Genomic DNA, 22,668 nt, shown 5'->3' with positions numbered 1-22,668 from the left:
GGGCACATATATAGGCTGCAGTTCTGATCCCTGGCTGGGGCGTGTACAGGAGGCAAGAGATTGATGTTTCTCTTTCACATTCATGTTTCTCCCTCTCTCTTCCTCCCTTCCTCTCTCTAAAATCAATAAACATATCTTTGGGTGAGGATTAAAAAAAAATTTATTCTTGTTGAAGAACTGCTTTATTTGCTTTACTATATGCCTTCTCTGAGCATGAAGTATTGTTACTTTTTATATTCCCAGCCTCTAGCATAGTGCCTAGCACATACTAGGTGCTTAATAAATGTTTACCAACAAATATATGAATGAATCACTAAGCTTCTGATTTATGTGTTTCTTTTTATGAAAATGAAAATAACCTTTTAAGTTCTGTTTTTAATCTGTCCTTTGATTCACTAGTGAGCTAGAAATTCCAACACAGTAAACATAGTGTTGAACTTGTAGGAGTGTCCCCAAGGAAGCTTTTAAACAAAATTGTGTGAAAGATGATTTGAAAGCAGAAAGGAGTCAAGAGGATAGCAAAGCAGTTACTGAAGAAAAATGATGAAGCTGCTCCCATCCTCCCACAACTCCAAATTCCCTATCCTCTAGTAACACTGATAAAGAACAACATTTAGAATTCTTATTCACCAAAGTTGCTGAACGTATTTGCTGCATGCCGTGGAAGAGCTCTGATTTACTAATAATACACATGTCATTTATCTTTACTGCCTTTTTGTCCTTCCTCATTTAAACAGGTTCCCTCTTTCAAAGAGCGACTCTAATTTTCCTATAACACTTTAATCTACTCTGATGGCTGGAAACAAGGAAACAAATGCAACATGGAACTATATCACGGACTGAAACGCTGTCTTTTTGCTATGTAAGATTTATACTGAACCAAGGAAAGTGCCTTGACTCCTACCCTGGGTCCTGTCTCTGCCAAAGCGTGACCTGTTTCAAAATGGATACATGGCTATCAAATTATTAGAGTAGGAAACTATTTCTACAATAAAATGCTCCTTAACATTTTTATACATATTTCATTTCTTAGACTATTTGAAGTTTGTATCCAATGACAATATATACAAAACAACACACATGTACACACCAAATGAACCTGGCATTATTCAAGACTTGTATTCCTAATACATTGAATATAAACTAATTTTGTTTAGTTAAATAACATCGTTTTTAAATAATCAGGGGATTTGTTATTTAAAAAACTACTAGATATTTAGTAAAAACAGTAGATCATTTTGAAACTCATATAAGATTTCTTCTCTTGTTTTATCAATATGGACACTATTTTCTTGAAAAGAGTTAATCTATACACTAATTTGGAAATGACTTCTCTAAGAAAATAGAATGAGAGTAATAATATCTTTATAGCATTTTTGTTAATTACATTAGTTTGACAGATGCCAACTTCCGTTTTCAGATGTTTCAGGGTAAAACCTGCCACACATTTGTACATCTAAATTAAGTGGTCTTATATGAGGACAGTTTGGGGGAAGTGAACACAGTTACTCCTTTAACTAATTTCAATTTCCTGCCTCCACCAAATGCACAGGTTTTTTGATGCTAAATTTCTCCCATGGACTTTGAATGCGTATATTTGTAGATGTTGGTACTCTCTAATGTCTTTCATTAACATCCTCATATTTAAGCTTCTGATTATGAACTGATTTTGTAGTCCATCATGAACCCCAGTGACCAGTCTGCCAAGGGTCATACATGTATCATCATTTGGTGTTGCCTGATATGCTTTCCACTTTCACAGGTTTAATGAAGTTAGTCAAACTGGGCAGAAATTCTTCAAGAATACCTAGCAATGATAACTCAACTTTTAGAGTCAGTCATCTGTGAAGATTCTAATATGAATAAATTCTGGAGCTTTAAGTCCAAATAAAAGATTGCTCTGGAATATAAATTGTTCCTTTGGGCTCCCACATCCTATGGTAGATAGGCTGAGCAATTCTACTTAAGAAATATTTACTGAGATGAATTCCTAAGTGCTATTTGTGAACTTCAGGATACAAATACGAGTAGGCCAAGGACCCTGCCATCAGGAGGCTCAAACCTGTTATGAGAAGAATCAAACCAAAAGTCAATGTGATGAGTGAATAACAAGCTGAGAACAAAGTGCTTTGGAAACTCGGAGGCAGGAATGGTTATTTCTCTTCAAAGTGCCCTGGGAAGATTTGCAGAGGACACCATTTTCGTGGTTAGCTTTTGTGTAAGTCTTACCTTTTTATGCTTTATGTTTTACAATGAAGAAAGAAGTAAGTCCAACATTTCTGGAAGTTTGTTCTACTTTCCTTTGGCCATTTTATTCTGGAAAGGTGGCAGTTGGCATTATTCTTGAGTATAATCAGCCCACAGAGCCTGAATTCCAAGACTTTGATGTATTATTGCAAATCTACAAATCCCAGCCATCTGATGTTTTTCTGCCCTATATATTATTTATGAAACGCATACCATATATTAGGCAAATCTGAAGATAAACAAACAATGCTGCCCCTGCCTCCTAGAGAGTTATCATTGAATAGAATTACAACTGAGTCCCAGACATTGTTGTTTTTAACCATTAGTCAGCTGTGTGGTCAAGACTATCATACAGGTAGATTTGCTGAGTGTTTGATCTAGTATTCAATGATAAGTTAGACACTTTTCTTTCTTTACTATTTAAAATAAGCATTAAGTGTCTCAAGGAAATGTAATGCAAAGATAGGTGAATGCAGCTTACTTTACAATTAGGGAATACTCAGGGTCCAAAATACCATGCTCCAGATTGTATTTGAATCATGTAATTTTGGAGCTTGGAGAAAACTTTAAAATAATTTAGTTATCATTTTCCATTATGTTGTAGTAGGTGAAACAATGCTTGTAAGAAAGAGTAATTTAGGCAACACAAACATTTTAATCTTACAGTTACATTTTATATTAAATGTATAATAAAAATATATAAATGGTATATTAAACCCATGATTTCATGACTCTTATTTCTTACAGAAGGCTAAGTAAAAAATGTAGTCTCTTTAAAGATAAATAAAAGTAATAGTAAACATGATACATAGTCAAGCCCTAAATTGAGGGGGGTGGCCTATAAACGATAAAAATTAGGGAAAATTGATTGAATTAAATTTCATTATATAAATAAGAAAATGTAAAATATTAAAGTAATGCTCCTCCCTTATTTCTGGGTTTTCCGATCTCTGTTAGTGGCATTATTAACCACGCAGTTGCTTAGAAATGATACCCTCAAATCAGCTTTGACACTTGCATTTTTCTCACCTCCTGTATTAAGTCAATCATCACTGTTCAGTTTCAGGTTCTTATTGCTCATCTAAATCTCTTGAACAGGTACATGTTCTCTAGACTGCCAATCTCCTTCTTAATCTTTCTTAGTTTATTCTTAAGCTCTTCATTCTTTCTTTGAACACAGACACAATCTTGTCATCCTTTCCTAGCTCGTATTAGTTAAACCCCAGCAGGAAATAGCTGAAACACTCAAATTGGAAAACTTGGAATGTTTGATAAAGCAGCAATTTGCAAAACTATAGCCAGAATTCAGAGAAACAATAAGAGAGGGTACAGTCCCAGAGTCAATGACATCAGGCCTGTTATCACTGTAGGTGGGGAGGAGGAAAAAGGAGAGGGATGGGGGAAGGTAGCTGCCATACGCATCGGGGTTCCTGCGGGACCTCTCATCTGCAGCGGCCAGCTGGGTCTCCACTGCAGGGAGGAGCCAGGGTTACGAATAACCAGCCCCTTCTCTCTTCTGTCTTAAGATGCCCAACCTTGGCCAAACACAACATAAATTCAAATGACAAGACAGCTTGTTAATGCAATCCCAAAAGGTCAGGTCTCCACATTTACCTTCTACATTTCTCTACCCTGTTTGGTCAAGAAAGGCAGAGAGTAGATCTGGGGACAGAGAGAAGATAACCAGCGCCTAGCCCTAGTTTCTTTTCTTTTTTTTTTTTAATGAATTGAAATCTCCTTAGTAGGCATTGAAAACCCTTTAACCACCTCTCTGCAACACACTTTTCTAAGTGTAACTTACTGTTTCACCTCCCATTTTCTGTAGTTATGTGAGACATTTTTGAAACCATGAGCTTTCATTTTCTTTTATTTTTTTAAACCCTCTTTCTTTATCTCCGCATGTTTTTTTCATCCTTCAAGTCTCAATAAAAACACTACCTCCCCTTGCAGCCCTCTTACCCCATCCATTGGATGCTGGCTCCCCGGAAGACATCACCTCCATGTGATAGATAAGACTTGCAATGTGCACCATTTATTCCACTCTGATAAGAATCCTTGGCAACAGGGTAGTAAGTAGGCATCATAGGAGAGTGACCGAAATGCGACCAACTTGGGACAAATACTATTTTTCCTTTGAGTCCTCCCTTATGATTCTTTTCTACCATTTCAGGGCAAGAAAACAAAGGTGAGAACTGAGCAAAAATTATTAGGGAACAGGCTGCATAGGCTTCTCTTTAAAACAGAGAATGAGGAGGAGGAAAAGGAGGAGGAATCATCACAGGTGGTCCAATCTCATTTTTAAGGGAAAGATTCTGAATTCCTCTTCTCAATTTTCTTTCTCCTGCTTAAAGTAAAGATTTAGCAGTATTGGAAGAGCATGGCCACTATAGGCACGAGGGACTGAGACTGAGGAGTTAGGTTTATGGATGTTAACAGCTGTACTTTCTGTGGGCAGACACATGTGCAGAGAGCAAAGGTTTGCCAGCATTGTGAGACCACCATGGTTATTGCCACTAGTGGAATTCCACCTTGTTAGGACTAAATATTCATTTCTGAGGCCAGGACAGGCTCACTGGTGATACTCTACATGTAAAAGCAGCTGAATGCCTTGAGGCATAGAGAAAGCAAGGTTATGATTTTTGTTAAGGATAAATATTTATTGCTGGGCCCAGGTTAGGCCTCTCCAGGGATCTTGAACTACATGAGCAGCTAAACTTCTGTCTCCAAATCTCCACATTATTGTACAAGGTGTCAGCAGTGGGAAGGGTCTGGTAGAGAGATTATATTACAAAGACAGGTATTTTATTTGGAGGTCAGAACCACTTATTCATGAATCTCAAAAAACAAGAATATCTGAATCTCCAATTGGGTCATATAAGGCAGCATATCCAGCTTTGGGGATTCTAATTGTCTTTGTTTTTTACCAAAAATATTTTAAAAAATATTCTTTTGATTATTCTATCCTTCCATTTTACCCCCAAAATATTTTGGTTTACATTTCTACCATTATACTCATCATATTCAAACATATAATGCAATTGAATACGAGTCAGAAAGCAGGGATATCATCTTATATATCTTCGAGATCTCTCAAGACTAGCACATAGGAAATCTTCATAAATACTTGTGGAATTGAATCATGAGGCATTTTCAAGACCACATTTAGGTATTATAATTTCCTACTCAGCAATCTTTTTCCTGTTACACACACTTACTTACAATTCTATACAATTATTTAGAAAATTTCCAGATCTAACCTTTTCTATTTGCTTTTTAAACTTTTGCTAGTGTATTTATTAAATTAACCTTAAGGAATAAAGTGCCTCAATGTAGCTATTTTCTGACAATTTTCTCCAAGCAAAGATGATATAGTCTAACTTCTCCCAAGATGACATAGAAATGACCAACAGATATATGAAAAGATGTTCAACTTCAGTAGCTATTAGTAAAATGCAAATACAAATTAGGAAAATACCACCTCACACCTGTAAGAATGGCTATTATCAACAACACAAGTAATAACAAGCATTGGGGAGGTTGTGGAGAAAAAGGAACTCTCATTCACTGCTGGTGGGAATGTAAACTGGTTACACTAATATGGGAACAGTGTTGAGATTCCTCAAAAAATTAAGAATAGAGTTACCATATGACCCAGCAATCCCTCTTCTGGGTATTTACCTGAAAAATTTGAAAACATTTATTTGCAAAGATATATGCACCCCTATGTTCATTGCAGCACTATTTATGGTGGCCAAGATGTGAAAACAATGGAATTGTCCTTTGATAGGTGATTCCATAAAGAAGATGTGGTACATTTATACCATGGAATACTACTCAGCCATAAGAAGAGATGAAATCCTGCCATTTGCAACAACATGGATGGACCTTGAGAATATCATGCTAAGCAAAACAAGTCAGAAAAAGCTAAGAACCATATAATTTCACTCATATGTGAAACTCATAGACATAGACAACAGTACAGTAGTTACCAGAGGAAAAGGTTTGGGGAATTGGGGGAGTCAAGTGTATGGTGCAAAAGGAGATTTAGCTTTGTGTGGTGGTCATGCAACACAATATACAGATGAGGTATCATAGAAATGTATACTTGAAACTTATACAATATTAATCAATGTCACCCCAATACATTTATTTAAAAAAAGAGGTGACATAAACTGGAAAATCAGTGGGCATTTTGTGGCTGCTGGTAAGGAATCATAGTCCACTATTTATTTGAATCTTTTAATCTTGATTTCTAGGTATAGATTTTGATGATCTGATCTCCTTTGTATTACTATAAACAACTCTAGAAGGCTGCCATATTTGTTGTTTCCTCTAAAGTACCATGGCAAATGAAAGTCTGGTGGGGTCTGGACCATGGAGACAGGTTAGTGGGCACTTTTCAGAGACTTTTCACGAAAACCCCTTTTTTGGTCCATCCCCACCACTATAGTGCCTTGATATGGGGTCCATGCAGTCATGTTTAACTATTGTCCTCACCCCTTATCCCACCCATGTGGATTTGACCAGAAAGGGGATCTTGACCCAAGTGGGCTAATTAAGGTCTTCTTTTAGAATACTGAATGGAGACAAAAAGACAGATATTTGGTCTTTCCTCATGTTTTGAGATCTAATGAATGCCTAGCATCCATCCTCTAAGTGACACCATTTTGTTAAATACAGTGAGTAGAGGAAAATATGTCCTCAGAGAAAATCATCAAACATAGAATCAAAAAGAAGCAGAGATGAGAGGCAGATGAAGAATTCCGCTGGGTCTAAGCCTTTCTGAGGCCCAACCTCTTTCATTACTACCCTTGAACTCTGGGAGACACGAGCATTTTTATACTAAATTCTTTTTTGTGATTAAGCCAGCTTGAGTTAACTTTCTTCACCTGCAATCAAAATGTCCTCACTACTACTTTAGGTGGCAAGTAGCTAACAGACGGTCACAGAATGTACAAGAAAATGCAGGAAACCTGACCTTTAAAAACAACATTAAGAGGTTCATTGTTGTGCTTGGCATTATCTGAGCACACAGTGTTCCAACATATGTCTTTAAAAAATAATAATAAAAATATGTTTTTTGCAAGTCACCGAAAGGCCTCTTATGCTATGAATTCTTTTTATAAAATCTAATGAAAAATCTTCATGTTAAGGTTTATTTACAGAAGGTGATGAATTTCCTGCCTATGTTATTAATTCCTGTGTATCTCAAAGTTTTGGTGTTGTTTTCAAGGTGACTCACTGTTGTTTCATTTATCCGTCTCTTGGCCAAACATTTTAGCTTGCAATCATTTATTTCTACTATGTTTTATCAACCATCCTTCTTTCTTGGTCCAGTTCACATATATCCTGGGCAAATTTCATAACATTATTTTCTCTTTTACTGACTAAAAGTTAGTTTTTAATGTCTAAATATGGTCCAATCCTCTTTAAAGCTGCCAAGAAATACCAGATTTGAACCTCTATTTGTTGCCTGCCCTTTCCCTGTTTCAGTCGTGAGATCTGACAATGGCTGTTGCTTAAAGTCAGGAAGAGACTGAAGATTATGATCTGGCTTTCAAGTAACCCTCTACCCCACCTCACACCCTGCCATTTTTTCAAAGCTTGGCTCTGTTGTGGGGACAGAGAGATGAGGGGGAAATGCAAAGTTGGATTTTTCTCTTAATAACTAGTCATCTGTCATCAACAGGAAATCACCTGCCATGGCACAATGGGTAATTCTCACTTTTCTCTAGTTGTAGCCTCCTTAGTGATAGTTTACGGTGTGTGTGTGAATCAACTTTGTCTGGGCCCCTTCTTTTATTGAATACCTTTTTAAAGAAAGCAGCTGTGTTTACTTTTAGCTCAGTCCTTCCCCCAATGCTCTTCTTCGAGGGGCATCACCTCACTTAAACTGCCTATCAACCCCACAACACCAACTTATCTCTATTCTCTGTGCTTCTTCAAGTAGACTGGAGCAGAAAACTCTAGGCTCTCTTACATACATTTGGAAGGGTTGTGCATAACTTGGATACAGTATAGAACTCCCATCCTTCACTCTCCTATTGTTTCCAGGTACATTAGACCGCAGTCCTTTTAAGTCCAGCTGGTTCAGGATGCTCCCAGGGCCATCCACTTTCAGAGCAGTGAATCAAAAATTGTCTTTATGTCTGTTTTCAAAGACTACATGTACTAAATACTCCTAAGAACAATTTCTCTACACTGCACTCTAATGCAGCACAAGAATCAGATGGTGCAGAATTTTCATCTTTTCTTCCAGGCATCACCAGTCTTAATTATTAATTCTCTTGAGGCCCTTCCATTGTGCTGCTTTGGGTGGTACTGGTGGTGGTATCTTCCTCTGTTCTTCATTGGAAAAGAGTAAAAATTTCTCTCTATAAACACTGCACTGCTCCAGAGACTATGACTTCAAGGATCCCTTCTCTTCCCTTTCCAGTACTCTCCTTAGACACACTGGAGAAATGAAGGATTGGCTGATGGCAGTATAGATGGTTTTGCTTGCATTAGCAAGCCTCAGTGGATTGTGTCTGAACCCAATTACTGGTAATCTTTGTCAGTTGTTTAAAATCTGTGGTATTGAGAGCCTCTTGTTTATAGAATATAACAAATTTTACTTCATTTCTCATGTATCTTGTGCCAGAACAGTTGTTAGTGCAAGATAAGAGTTCTGGTGTGTTCAGGTAGGATGATAAAAGCAGCTGTGTCTCAGATTTTCATCTCAAATGATATTCAGAATATGGAAATTATGGGCACATATATTTCATATGTTAAGGTCAATGTAGCTAGAAAAATAGCTGAAGGCATGGTGTGGATCTAGAGCATGGACAGAATTTCAGCAAGACACAGAGATGATTCGAAGCCATTAATGTATAGATGGCATTGGAAAGCTTGGAAATGAATGACTTCTTCCATGGAGAATAGGTAGGGTGGGTGGAGAACCAGATACAGAGGCAAACCCTGGAGACCATCAGTAAGGGATGAGAAGGAGAGACAAGGCTAAATTTTTTTAAAACAGTGAGACAGAGGAAAGATTAAGAGAATATGAACAAAGAAATTGGAAAAGACATATAGAAGTAGATTTAGTTTGGCAAAGAAAGTTGAGAAATTATTAGAAAGCATGACATTGAAAAAGAATGACAGAAGGAGAGAAAGGAGAGCTGGCTCTGTCAGGGTCTGGCATAGCGCCACCAACATTTGCCTGAGAGGTCTCTCCAGAGAGGCAATGGCATAAGCTGTCCAATACAAAGCTGGAAATGATGTGAAATTTAGGGTTCTCCCTGAGTTCTCTCGCTGGTTGTGTTAATGGGGCAACTTGTTCACATAGTGTAATGATTAACTTTATGTGTCAACCTGGATGGGCTATGGTGCCCAGTTCTTGGCTCAAACACTAGTCTAGATGTTACAGTAAAGGTATTTCAGGTGCGATTAACATTTACAATCAGCTAACTTTAAGTAGAGCATGTTACTTTCAATAATGTGGATGGGCCTCATTCAATCATTCAAAGGTTTTAACAACCAAGGCTGAGGTTTCCCAAACAAGAAGGAATTCTGCCTCAAGGCTGCAAAATAGAAACCTCCTCAACCCCATGTTTCCAGCCTGAGAGCACACCTGGCAGACTTGGCACTCAAGCCTGCACATCAACTCTTACTTGAATTTGCAACTTACCAGCCCGTTCAACAACTTTCAGGCTTGCCAGCCCCAATTACATGAGCAAATTCCTTAAAGTAAATCTTTCTCTAGCTCAATACAGTATTCACGTACTTATCGTGGATATTATGTTCTAGACCCCCTGCAAAGTAGGAACCTTACATTTATTCTACACTCTTAAACCTATGTAACTTTAATGACATACGTATACAGTACCACAAAATCCCACGATACAGCGAAAAATCCGCGATAAATAATTAAATATAATATTTAAAAAAATTCCGCAATACAGTGAGGCCATGATAAGTGAATTGCGATATAGGGAGGTACTACTGTACACTATATTAATTATATTATTAATATAATTAAATTGATGATTATTTAATTAATATCCCAATAAGTATAATTAATGCTAAATAATTTAGTAAATTATAATACATTACTATCTTATTTACATATATACATGTTACTTTTAAGATATCTTAATGTATTGCATTTGATAATGTATTAATATTATATATTATGTTGTATAAGATATTTAAAGCTACATGTATATGAAGACAGAAACAATAATATATCTATCTATCTAGCCATAATTTCTGTTTCTTTGGAGAACACTGACTGTGTGTGTACATTCTATCACAGAACCAGCATTTTACTTAGTAGCTTTCTGTCTGTTTTTCCCACTAGATTACAAACTCCTTTAAGTCCTGAATGCTTCTCATTCATGTTTGTATGTAAATTGTCTGGCATATTTCAGGCACGTGAGAAATAACTACAGAATTAATAGATCAGTAAGAGTTTCCTGTTAGTAATGAATTAAAAATATCATCTTTTTTTTCTCTAATGAACACCATAGTTCTAGAATAATTTTGCTTTAATTGATGATATCAAGTTTGGTGTCTGCTAATTAACAAGACTGCAGGCTGGAGATCTGAGAAGAATCCATCAAGCAGTGGCATATATAAATCGACACCAAGGGAAATGGAGCTGAGTTATCCTGGGCTCCGTGTTGCATTGGTGTTGGGACCAATCTAAAACCCTGACCACAAACTCAGTATGTAAGAGGTGATGCATTTCTTCAATTTCTCAAAATCTTATTAAATCTTATTCTCAGTCTTTATCTTGTTCAGTTTATGGAAAATCAGTCACTTTCATTATTGGGGTGAACTGTAGCCAATACAGGTGATGGGAAGATGGATATTAGGTAGGAAGCTCCTAGCATCTTGCCCAGCAATGTGGATTGTGAGGTCTTCTGAGGTATAGCTGCACCCAGCCTGCAGAGCGTCTCCAGGACAGCAGCTCCTGGCCTCTGTTACATGCATTACTTAGTACATGGGGGTGGTGGCCTGGAAAGCTGGTGCCTATAGTTCAGCCTACCTGGGCAGGCCACAAAAGGGTCACTTTTGCAGTTCTGCTGTCTTCCCTGGGCACTACTGGGAAGTGGGACACTCATCCCCTCCCATCTTTTTCATCTGTAGAGAATGTCATGTTCTCCCTTTTGTTGTTATAAAATACGTTCCTAACATAATCTGAGAAGTCAATTTAAGGCTTTTAACCAAAAAAAAAAAAAAAAAAAAAGTTATTGTTAAGTAGCTCCTGCTTTCTGCCCAGAGAAAGAAATCCATAAGCTATGGAAATGGTAAAGTTACCTGCATAGAAAATAAAGAGAGAGAGAGAGAGAGAGAGAGAGAGAGAGAGAGAGAGAGAGAGAGAGAGAGAGAGAGAGAGAGAAGGCAGCAATATAAATGTTTCAGAAAAGTGTTCTACCACAGTATATTTTATTCAGCCATCAAAGACGGCACTTACCTTCCAAGCACTTCTCTGTTTGCAAGGAAACACAACACTGCCACTGTAATATGAGCCATCAGTAAAGCTAATCCAATACCCAGGAAAGTCCATATATCTACAATTTCAAACAGATGAAAATGATAAATATGCAGTCGAAAATATTAGACACTCAAAACCAAGTGATTTGTTTAGTCACAATGTCACCTACTATTCTGAGAGTACGTAAAATCTTCTGTAGAATGGTTAACTTTGATGTGACATCGATTTCCTTTCCATCCTTGTTCACATCTGGAAATGAGATAAAAAATGATAGTTAGAAAAGAAAAGGTAAAGACATATTTTAACAGTATTGTCATGGAATAAAATGATCAATGTCAATAAAAATTGAGATACCAGGAATGTGGGTAACTTTGATAGAAACCAAAGCCTAAACAAAATTAAAGTTTATTATTTCCACATTATTGTGTAAGGTGATGTTTTCTCATGATATATCCTCCACTTGACTTTATAAGGTGGGAACCTGGTTTTCACAGGTTTCCTTTTTTGTTTTCAAAAATTGACTTGCTTTTCACCAGTGTCCATATTGCTTTGCTCATCATTTATCTCAAACCTAAAAGCCAGCACATTTTTCTATAGTAAGTGGATGCATTTTAGATACCGACAGAGGATATTCAAATGATAGATTAACAAAAATATAAATCACTGAGATATTTTTCATTGAAAACAGATGATCCTTCGAGTTCATTGGTTTGGAATGAGTTTAATAATCTCATGAAAGGTATTAGGAATACTACTAGAATTTCATTACCTTTGCTTTACTTAGGGGCATACATGATGAAACTTCTAACTACTGAGCGCATCTTTTTTGACATAGATGGTCTTCAGATAGTTCAGAAATGGAGACTAGTTTGTGTCTCAAAGAGAGATAAGGTTTATTTCTAAGTGGTAAACATATCAGAATATTTCTGGTAGTATGTATTTGTTTATGGGTGTGTACATATTATTGTTTACCAGAAATAACAGAATACAAATTAAGAAGGGTTTAATTGAATTTCCTGCCAGTTTCATGGTACATGCTACAAAATAGGATTAAAAACTAGCTTTTGAATATGTGTGCTTTTAAAAGCTGTGTGTTAGAAGCAATTCTTCTTCACCACACATTTGCTATCATTTCTCTGAATCTCTTTTGAGTTTGAAAATTTGAATGCTCAATAACAGTTCCTTCACAAAGCAATAGCTCTTTTATTAAATATAAAAAGCTTAGAGGTTCAATGCAGTCTATAAGAATGCCCACTTCCCTTAGGAGATATTCTTTAAAAGGCAGACATTTAGGATAATTTTATTGTTTTGCTTTCTGAAATTCAAATGAAAATAAATTAGAATTGTTGAAGATTAGATTTTTTTTGAGTTCCTTATTTATTTGTCCTTCTTTTATTTATTAATTTGTTTATGTCTTTCATTCTCATTCTGCACTTTAATTTTTTCTTTTCCTAATGGTCATTCATTTTAAAGTGCTTAAAGTATGTTCTTTCATCTGCGTGCCCTTGTAAAACATGTACTGTCGTTTTACATGCATACATTATCACTATGTTTTTTTTTGTCCTCAGAACCCTTAGGATATAGTTCTTGTCAGTCCTCAATTGACAGTGTGACTCTATATATCAGGCTTTCACAAGTGCACAAACTGGTGTGGCCTAGAGATGAGGACAGTTTTTCATTTTGGGTTAACTGGGCTCCTTGAAATTTTGAAAATGCCACTTCACTGGCATCAGAATTGTCCTAATCTTCACTTAGGTAAATTGTAGGTGTTTGAATGTGTCTATTAAGATTAATGTCAGTGGAAAATATCTTAAAATACTAGTTAAAAAATGAACGGGGAAAATCCAAACCATATGGAGAAACAGCATAAATGCTATCTCTCTATATATTATCTATCTTTTTCCTATTTATTTATACATTGATATATGTATATATACTTACATATTATCTATCTATGATCTATCTATCTGTCTATCTATTTATTTATTATCATCTATCTATAATTCTATTTATCTATCATCTATAGCTTCAAGACGGCACCAGAATGTTATTGGACCTTGGTTCAGCAACTGGCCCCTTGTTCCTCTTCTAAGGGGGCCTACCGTATTACTATTGACAAGCCAGGGGAGGGTCCAAATCACATGACCAGCCATATGAAACGTCAGGGAGTCTAAAGGGCAGGAAAGGTTACCTGGGATTGAGGTCCCACCTTACAATTGTCTGTTGCTAGACACCATGGCTTTCTGTTCTGGTGACCACTGTACCTGGCCTATCAGTTTGTACTCTGCTCATGTTGTCTAACTACCTATTCTATCATATCATCATATTTATTTATCATCTAGCTATATATCAGTCTGCTGGTGATGAACAGAGTATTAAGTGACCTTTTCTTTTGACAGTTTTTCACTGAAAAACAATTTCAGCTATATTGAAAATATTTTGATGGCGATTTTACAGAAATAAGCATAGATACTATGTATAAAAAAAAATAAAGACTGGCAATTTGTTTTTTAACATTAATGAAAGTTTACCTAAAAATAACAGGAGATAACCTTCCTTTAAATAGGTACATAAGTACATATCGCTGAATTTTTATTTATTTATTTTTTACCAAAGGATAATTATATTAAGGAACAGATCATAGTGATATAATCTTATAGATTAACATGAGAAAAGCAATAGAAAGTAATGCACTTTAAGGGCAAAAATTAATTTCAAAATATGCTGAATTTTTATAATTTTTGGCCAAGGAAATTTTAAATTTAAGAAGTACAAATACAATTTTGAGTTAGATATTTATAACAGAAAATCCTTCAAAGGAGTTGATTATTTTAGTGGAAATTGAGTACCCTACCCCCAAAAGTTTCCACTTAAGTATAGTTTGTGCATCAGTCTGACATATTTAAACTAAATGTTTTCTATATATTTTCAAGAGGGCTTATCATCTGTTGAATTTTAATAGATATCAATTAATTTTCAAATATAAATAGTAACTATTGTAATTTTAAAATTATACAGTAATATCTATGGTTCAAAAGAATTCTAGTCATAACAACAAATTGTTCCTTGAAGTAAAAGTTGTAATCTCCACACCAACCTGATTTCCAAATCACTAGTTCCCTATTTGATGTTTATCAGATTAAAAATATTCAATAATACACACTTAAAGTAATAAGTGAAATTATGCACAGATATATGTTAAAATACAACGCTTTATCTCCATATGCAATTCCATTCTCTTGCTGTTACTGAACAGCAACTTGTGGGTCTCCCTGCCCGCTGCCACCCTCTAGGGAAAATTCCAGAGGCAAAGGTTTTGTGACAAGAGAAAGAAGTCTTTATTCCAAAGAAGTCACTCAAGCAGTCACAGTTTTAATTACTTAAGCTATCAATTAAGTCTAAATTATTAATACCTGGGCTCTCCCAGCTTTCTCCCTGTTAGTTTCTATAGGATCAGTTTACAATCTATAACAACATAATACACAAAAGCTACATAATTCCGGGAGAATGGCAGGCTTCTGCCTCAGAGCCTGTTCCCTCCAGAACACCCAAAGAATAAACCTGCCACCCTTCCCAGGCCAGCCTGATCCCACGCTGTGCCCAGAGTTCCTTCCCATCCAAAATACTGTCCGTTGGGAAATGCAGGCAGCTGCAGCACCATCATCCAGGCATCCTAGAGGAAGAGAAGCCTGCATGCCAGAGCCAGTCAGTCCAGGAGACTGAGAGAGAGCCAGCTCTGGAGCCAGAAAAGCTTGTGAACCAAAGAGCCATCCCTCTTTTTATTTTCATTGGCTCTGGAGGCATTCAGTTTCTCAGCCAATCCTGTCCTAGACTGCTTCCCATTGCCTCAGCAACTTCCTATAGCCCCTCCCACTTCTTCCCAGTGATCTTAATCAGGTCTCTCTATATCACTGTTATAACTAATATAAACATGTATACCTCCTTCCATTCCTTTAACCCTCTCATAGAACACACACACACACAGATGTGCATGTGTGAATATATATATATATATATATGGCCATGTGTGTGTTTTCTGTAACAGAAGCATCTACATCTCTCTGTAACAACCTGGCTTTTACTGTCAACAATGCATTATGAACTTTTGTAAGGTTAGCTCTCTATGCAAAGAACCCATATAGACATTCAGGTTTCAGAAATTAACATATCACCTATATATTTCTTTTTAATTTTTTTGTTGTTGCTTTTTTCCTTCTCTTTACCCCTCTCCACTAAGGAGAAACATTTGCTGGGTTGCATAAATAATTAAGTAAGAATATTTAACATATGTATTATCTTTCTTTGTCACATTAAGCCTCTTCTATGGGTAATTCAGTGTCCAAGGTAACTGTGACAGTCAGATCCCTAGACCCCACTGAAACATGGGGAATGGATAAGATATTGGGAAGATTCAGTGTGCTTTTGGCTAGAGAAGACCAGTCCTGGTGCGGCATCCTAGGCAGGGCTATGAGGAGCTGGTGTTTATTGGGGGAGGTGGGTGTGGGGAGTGCTGCATAATTGTCTGATGCCAAGAATAAGACAACTAAATGAATGGGACAATGAGATTTACCTTATTTGCATGACAATTAATTAAGGACTAGAATAGCCCATTCTAGGTATTATCGTAGCTATTTTATGACTAAACAAGGCTGAACACAATTGTGCTTTAATCTTCTGTATAATCCAAAAAGTTATATAAAGACCATAAGCATTATACAATACTTGTGCTAAAACTAGGATACCTCACTCTAAATTAGAAGTCTTGTTTTTTTTTATTTTAATGTCAAGAAGAAAAAAATGTTACATGTGATGTAATTATTTTGGAGGTCTTATATTTTCATAGTGAGTAATTAGGATCAGTTTAACCAATAAAATTAACTATTAAATTTGAAAGAAGGGAAGAAAAGCACTTTTTTCCTTAGAGACAGCACTCATAAGTCAAGTGAATATGGAGAAAAACCTTATTTATTTGAGCTAATATGAGGCTGCGTGTTTTGTCACTTATTTCATATACCTAATGAGTGTAAGCTTTTTTTTGTGCCTATGGAAGTTCAAACTACTACCCAATTATGTGCATGTTATGAATACCTTCCTCAAATTCATTTAATCACATCAGCTCTTTCCCTTCCCTCCACCAAATTGTAAGCATGTCTATGGTTTTTTTGGGATTGAACTTCAGCCTGAGCTCTAGGGTTATCTTGTTCTCCTTCGCATAGTGTTTTGTCTCAAAATCTTGTCCCTCACTACACAGCCTTTCTAATCAACAGGGGGATGGTTCATAAAGAAATACATACATCAGTTTGTCCAATAAGAATTCTGTTACTGTGGGGTACATTTGTATAGAAGACATACTCTCTCCACCTCTGATGTGAAAAAGGAAGCATGGAGCCCTATAAGCTCAGGCAGAACCTCTTGCTGTCACTTTGCTACAAAAGCCAGGCTGAAGATAAAATAACCTAAAAGAAAGATAGAGCCTTTGAAGTCATTGAGAAATAGAGGAACAAACTAATGGCATTGCAAATTTCTCCCTCAGTTCATGTTCAAAGCCCACTCTGCATTTATTAGATTCTTTAGTTATATGAGTCAATAAATTCTTTCTCATTTAAGATGTTTCAGTTGGCTCTTCTATTATGAGGACACACACAGACAACTTCAGTTTTTCTACTCTTCCATTTCGATTGCTGAGTTCTCCTCATTAAATCAGTAATTCCTTATTCATAAAGTATTTATTGAAAGCTTAGATAACTACTAAATACATAAAGGATGGACAAAATATGTTTTAAAATTTGTAGGAGTATAAAGTTAGGAAATAAAAATGTTATAAAAATAACTGACATACAAAGTAGAGAATATAACATATGAAATATAAAAAAGTAAAAGAGTGCTAAAGGAGAGGATGAAAGAATTGTTTCAAGAATAATTATATTCCCAGAACCAGAAAGTGAAAAATATGGAATCCAACTATATACACTTATGGAACAGATGATATATTAAATTATATTTATTCCAAAGAATAAAATTCTTATGTATATGTATTATGTAAATTGGTTATCCAAGAATACAGAAATTATTTATAATTGATGGAATCTAGAGAAATATGCTCAAAAGAAGTTGTTATTGGTATCCTAAATTAACCTCTAGACTTCCCAGTTCCTTATTATACTATACTTTTTCTTCCATACATACTGAATATTGCAGTTTTTAAGGATGTAGAATGAAAATCCCCTCATGCATTTTGAATATATTTTAGATAAGCTTTATAATTTAGCATTATACCAGTTGACTTGTTTTCCTTTTTATTAGGCATTTTTATAGCAACATGTTATGATTATTAAATTCATGTATATCAATTTTGTTTATAGGAGCCAGTATCATTCTACATTTACACTCCATCTTTCAGAAAACTATAATATATACAGCCCAATAGGAATTATAATTGAATACCTTCTATGTGCTCAACAATATTCTAAATGCTTTAGTGTATTTTTTGTAATTCAGTAATGTTACAGAATAGGAATGATTTCCCCATTTTATAGTTGAAGAAATAAAGGCACAGAGCAGTTGAGCAGTAAATCACCCAGGGGTGCCTTCTGAATGAGATTTTATACTATGTCTTCTATCTCCTCCGTCAATGAATGCTCTGTTCACTACATGGTTTTGCCTCCCATATCTTCCCAAAGGAGGAATACACTGTAGTTGATTTTACAATCTTTGTCTGTTAGGAGAGCTTCACAGGGAGGATTTTCTGGTCTTAATGGTCTGATAATGTCTATTTCTCACATTAAGCTTTACCCTGGAAACATCTCTAATTGTAGAGGAGGCAGATGTGGTGCTAAGAATAGAGTAAAGTAATAGAGTCAGGGCGGCCTGGGTTTGAGGCTTAACTTTGCCACTTTCTAGCTACTGAAGAATCAAATGACTTCAGTTTCCTATTATAATCATAATAATTACAACTTATCTCACAGAATGTGTGTGAAAATTAAACAACAAATATAGAAGTCCATTGTAGACTGTAAAGTGCCATGTATGCCAAGCTGTTCCATACCCAGTCTTTTGCTTTCCGGTAGAAATCATGGTCATGACTGTTCCCTGCTCACCTGAGATCCTAAAAGACTTTTGCTCGCTCTAGGAATCTGGCATCTGACAACTGCCCTGTCTCCAATCCTTGCCTGAGCATTGGTTAAGATGTATGAAGTTTTGAAAAACCATTGCCACAGCTTCTGCTTTTATGGCTTATCAACTATGCCGTTTAAAAAATGTATGTATGAACATGTCTGGGAGTTCTTGACTCAGCTATACAGGTAGGGGAAGAAAAAGCAGTTTTTGAATATGTTCAGTGCCTGCAATGTGCACTCCTCTCCTCCATACCCCTGAGGTTTCTATGCATCAGAAGCATGTACTCCAATCCAGGAGAGGGTAGTGCTTTTCCCACTTAGTATAAAAGCCTCAGCTCAGATCGCATTCTCAGGGCTCTGTGCTGAGCCCGTGTCAGCAGAACGGGAGTGGGACAACAGAGGGGAGCTCTTAACAAGCCATCCTATTGTCATGGGTGAATTCATGTGACAGAAAACAGAAAAGCAGGAGAAGCCACTAAATAATCTCTGAGGCACAAAGCACTGAAATTCCACATTGAGTACCAGTGATTAATTCGCTTAGACTAATTTTCTCCTTGACTAATTAGCTCTAACATATTTTATAAAATTTAGAAGTATTAGGGAGAATCCACCTGAAAGAGAAAGATAAATGTCCCACTTCATCCATGCATGAGAGTCTGTTTTCTTAACAGATACAGGAGAAAGGGAGAAATAAAATATAATTAGATGCCCTCAGCCAGAGCCAACACCCTAATCTTTCCTAAATTCTAACAGGCCTATTGCTAGTCATGCATTATCACAGAGTGGTTATAAAATAACTTATTTCTAGGTGCACTAGGTAACAGTCATTAATTACTCACTAACACCTGGAACAAAAGCTCCTCCCATCCTTATTGTTATTTGTAGGTTGGCTCTGTTTCCTGTGTCTAATCATTGTTTGGAAAAAGTAAGGGTCACACATTTTCTAAGCAGGGGTTCATGGATTAATTTGGTGGGAACTGGCAGAAGGTTTACTCCCCCCCCTTTTTTTTAACTACTTCAACTGTTCAAATAGAGCTAAAGTAATAAAAGGACAAATTAAATGCTAATGCAGAGGCATGATTATTTCCTTAAAATGTTGATATTTGCATATTTAAATTTAGAAGAGATTATAAGGTAAATTAGTTGACTTAATCCAATACTTTTCACTGACTTAGGATAACGGGGAGAACATATTTAATTGCATTTTTCCTATCAATAATGAAACTAAAGGGAATCTTAACCTTATTTTGAAATACGTCATTTTAAGCACCAGAAAGAGACAAGAATTCGGATTTTTTAAAAAAAACGATGTCTAATTTAGACACAAACTTTAAATTCCCATATCCATTCATCCACTTCATCATCTCAATCACCAAAGTTCCGTCAACTCGCTCCCAAATTATCTCATCCGTGCATCCTCTCTCGTACAGGAACAGGCTCCTCACGGGGTTTCCTGGCTCCATACTGATGTCACATCATTAACTTCCCTGATTCAAACCCTTTGCTACTTTCTCACAGCTTTCAGAGTCCTGGCCAGGAGGGGTCTTACACAGAGGCTGTCTTCTGATGTCACCTCTTGATGGTACCGCTGGTTTGATCTCAAGTCTCCCTCTGCTCACAAGCTCTTGATTCCTATTGGAAGCCCTTCACCTAAGAGAACGCTTGTGCACATCTGTTCTCATCTGCTGGAAGGTGGCTTCATGCCTCATCAATCTGGCTAACTTATATTTATCCTTAAAGACACCGAACAAATAACATTTACGCTGGGAGATGTTTCTTTGTGCCCTGCCTAATTTAAATACACTAACTTTGGTCCCATGGCATAATGCAATCTCCTATGACAGTACGTGGCACACTCTACTGCAATTGTCCATTTCCTTATAAATCTTTCTAGACTATAAGTTTTTGGAAGGTAAGGACTATTATACTTGTTATACTCTTATATGCTCCAATATGCACAATTCTTCCCATAGAGATTTACTGAAAACATTCACTATAATCACAATAATTATAGCCAATACACAGATAATTTGTTATAGTTATCAAAGCACTTTTATCTTGTATTATCTTGGTTAATAATTATAACAGTCATTCACAGCGTTAGTAAGCATCAGAATCATGTGGAAGGTTTGTAAAAACAGATTGCTGGCCCCATTCCCAGAGTTTCTGATTCAGTATTTCTGGGGTGACCTCATAATTTAATTCTAACAATTTCTTAGGTGATGTTGATTCTGCTGGTCTGGGCCCACACTTTGAGACTTGCTGCCTTAGAACACTGCTTTGACATTTGTGTTATTATTCCCAATTTACTGAGAGCAAATTGAAACTCAGAGAACAAAGACCTCATCAATGGCAAACTTGGGTTTTTAGAACTTAGCTGTGTTCTTGTTATTGTACCATATGAATATCTGTGAAATGCTGTATTCTACTTCCTCACAAATGTTGTGTATGTATTATCACATTCTGTTTTTAGGGGATGACAGTTTGGAAATACAAATCAAATGTTTTTGTTGCTTTTATTGTAATTTCCACTTGAATTGGTAGTCAGGTTACTCTGAATTGCAAATGTAGGAAGGAAACACATTCATATATTATTTCAAATTATTGAAGCATCATAGAAACAAACAACTGTTTCTACTCTTACTTCAGAGTAGAAATAAAGTGGATAAGTATTGTTCTGTTTCCCTTTCATTCAAACATGTTGTTGTGGTATTGTAACCAGTGTGAAACTAGCAAAGGGGGAAAAAAAGAAAATTGCTAGTGGTGTTGTTTTAAGTTTTCCTCTTCTGAATTTTTTTCAGCTGTAGTAAAGTGATACTTCCCTGAAGTTGCATGAAAAGAAGGAAGAAATAGCAAGGCAATGAAATAACTCACAGATCAGATAGCTGAGAATGGGCTGCAAGTCAATAAAAGCTAGTCTTGTTCTAAGATGAGGAAGGTAAAGGCATTGTACTTTTTTCTGTGAAGTGAGTATTAGCAAGAAATAGATTTTTGACATTTTTCTTCTGGTATCATATGATGTATGAAAGAATTTTTCTTGAAAACATAGATTCTGATCTATTAATTCCAGCAAGACCTTATTGATGTTTTCTTTAGTTCACATTAAAATACACACAAATGCATATGTAAGAACAAATTGGTAAGGCTGAACATGAGAAAGAAGGAGCAGTGAAATGCTGGTCTCTGGAAGAAGCCTCCACTAACCACAGTACAAACAAGGGTAAGAATCCTGGGCTGTCTGCGGCCCACTTTGACCTTTAGTAAAGTAACAAGGCCCTTTACTTGCTCAGTACAGAACAAGAAATCTTCTGATTTTCCATAAAACTGAGAAAAAGTTCTAAACTCTGCACTCATTGTTTAGTCAGGAATTACTGAATGGCTTCCATTTACCAGGGCTTGTTCTAGCTGCATCATAGTCTGTTAGGCTACTTGCTACTGGCCTCCAAACTCACTCCCTCATAATAGAGGAATGCTTTTTCCTAAATACACTAAACTTGTTTTTGCCTCAGGGACTTCATGTTTTCTACTTTTTCTGACACTTAAGCAGTTAGCCAAAATCTTGGAATAGTTTTTGCTTTCATGGAATTGTGATCTTGCGTCAAATTTCACTCTTTCAGAGAAGCCTAGGTCAACAAGTCTGTCTAAAATATATATCAGCCAGCATCTCTTCCTCATCCTTATCTAGCAAGCTGCTCACCCTAATTATTTTTTTCACTCCAGTTATTACTACTCAAGTTTTATGCACACATGCATATATATTACACATGTATGTCTATTTAAAATGTTTTAAGTATAAATATTGATTTGCAAATATACAGATTACCTACA

The 22,668-nt window shown here is 36.1% G+C and overlaps 1 protein-coding gene across 1 annotated transcript in view; it reads right to left on the bottom strand.

Moving 5' to 3' along the window:
* Window positions 1-22,668, bottom strand: part of MALRD1 (MAM and LDL receptor class A domain containing 1) — a 622,346-nt gene that overhangs the window by 16,397 nt on the left and 583,281 nt on the right. The window contains 2 exon segments of the mRNA XM_090268028.1: window positions 11,705-11,801; window positions 11,895-11,974. Of these exon segments, the coding sequence (XP_090124154.1) occupies window positions 11,705-11,801; window positions 11,895-11,974 (177 nt within the window).

Source organism: Furipterus horrens, unplaced genomic scaffold, assembly GCF_987537825.1.
Source record: "Furipterus horrens unplaced genomic scaffold, mFurHor1.1.pri manual_scaffold_2, whole genome shotgun sequence".
NCBI lineage: Eukaryota > Metazoa > Chordata > Mammalia > Chiroptera > Furipteridae > Furipterus > Furipterus horrens.
The sequence above is the reverse complement of the archived record's forward strand: the minus strand, read 5'-3'. Positions and strand labels throughout refer to the sequence as shown.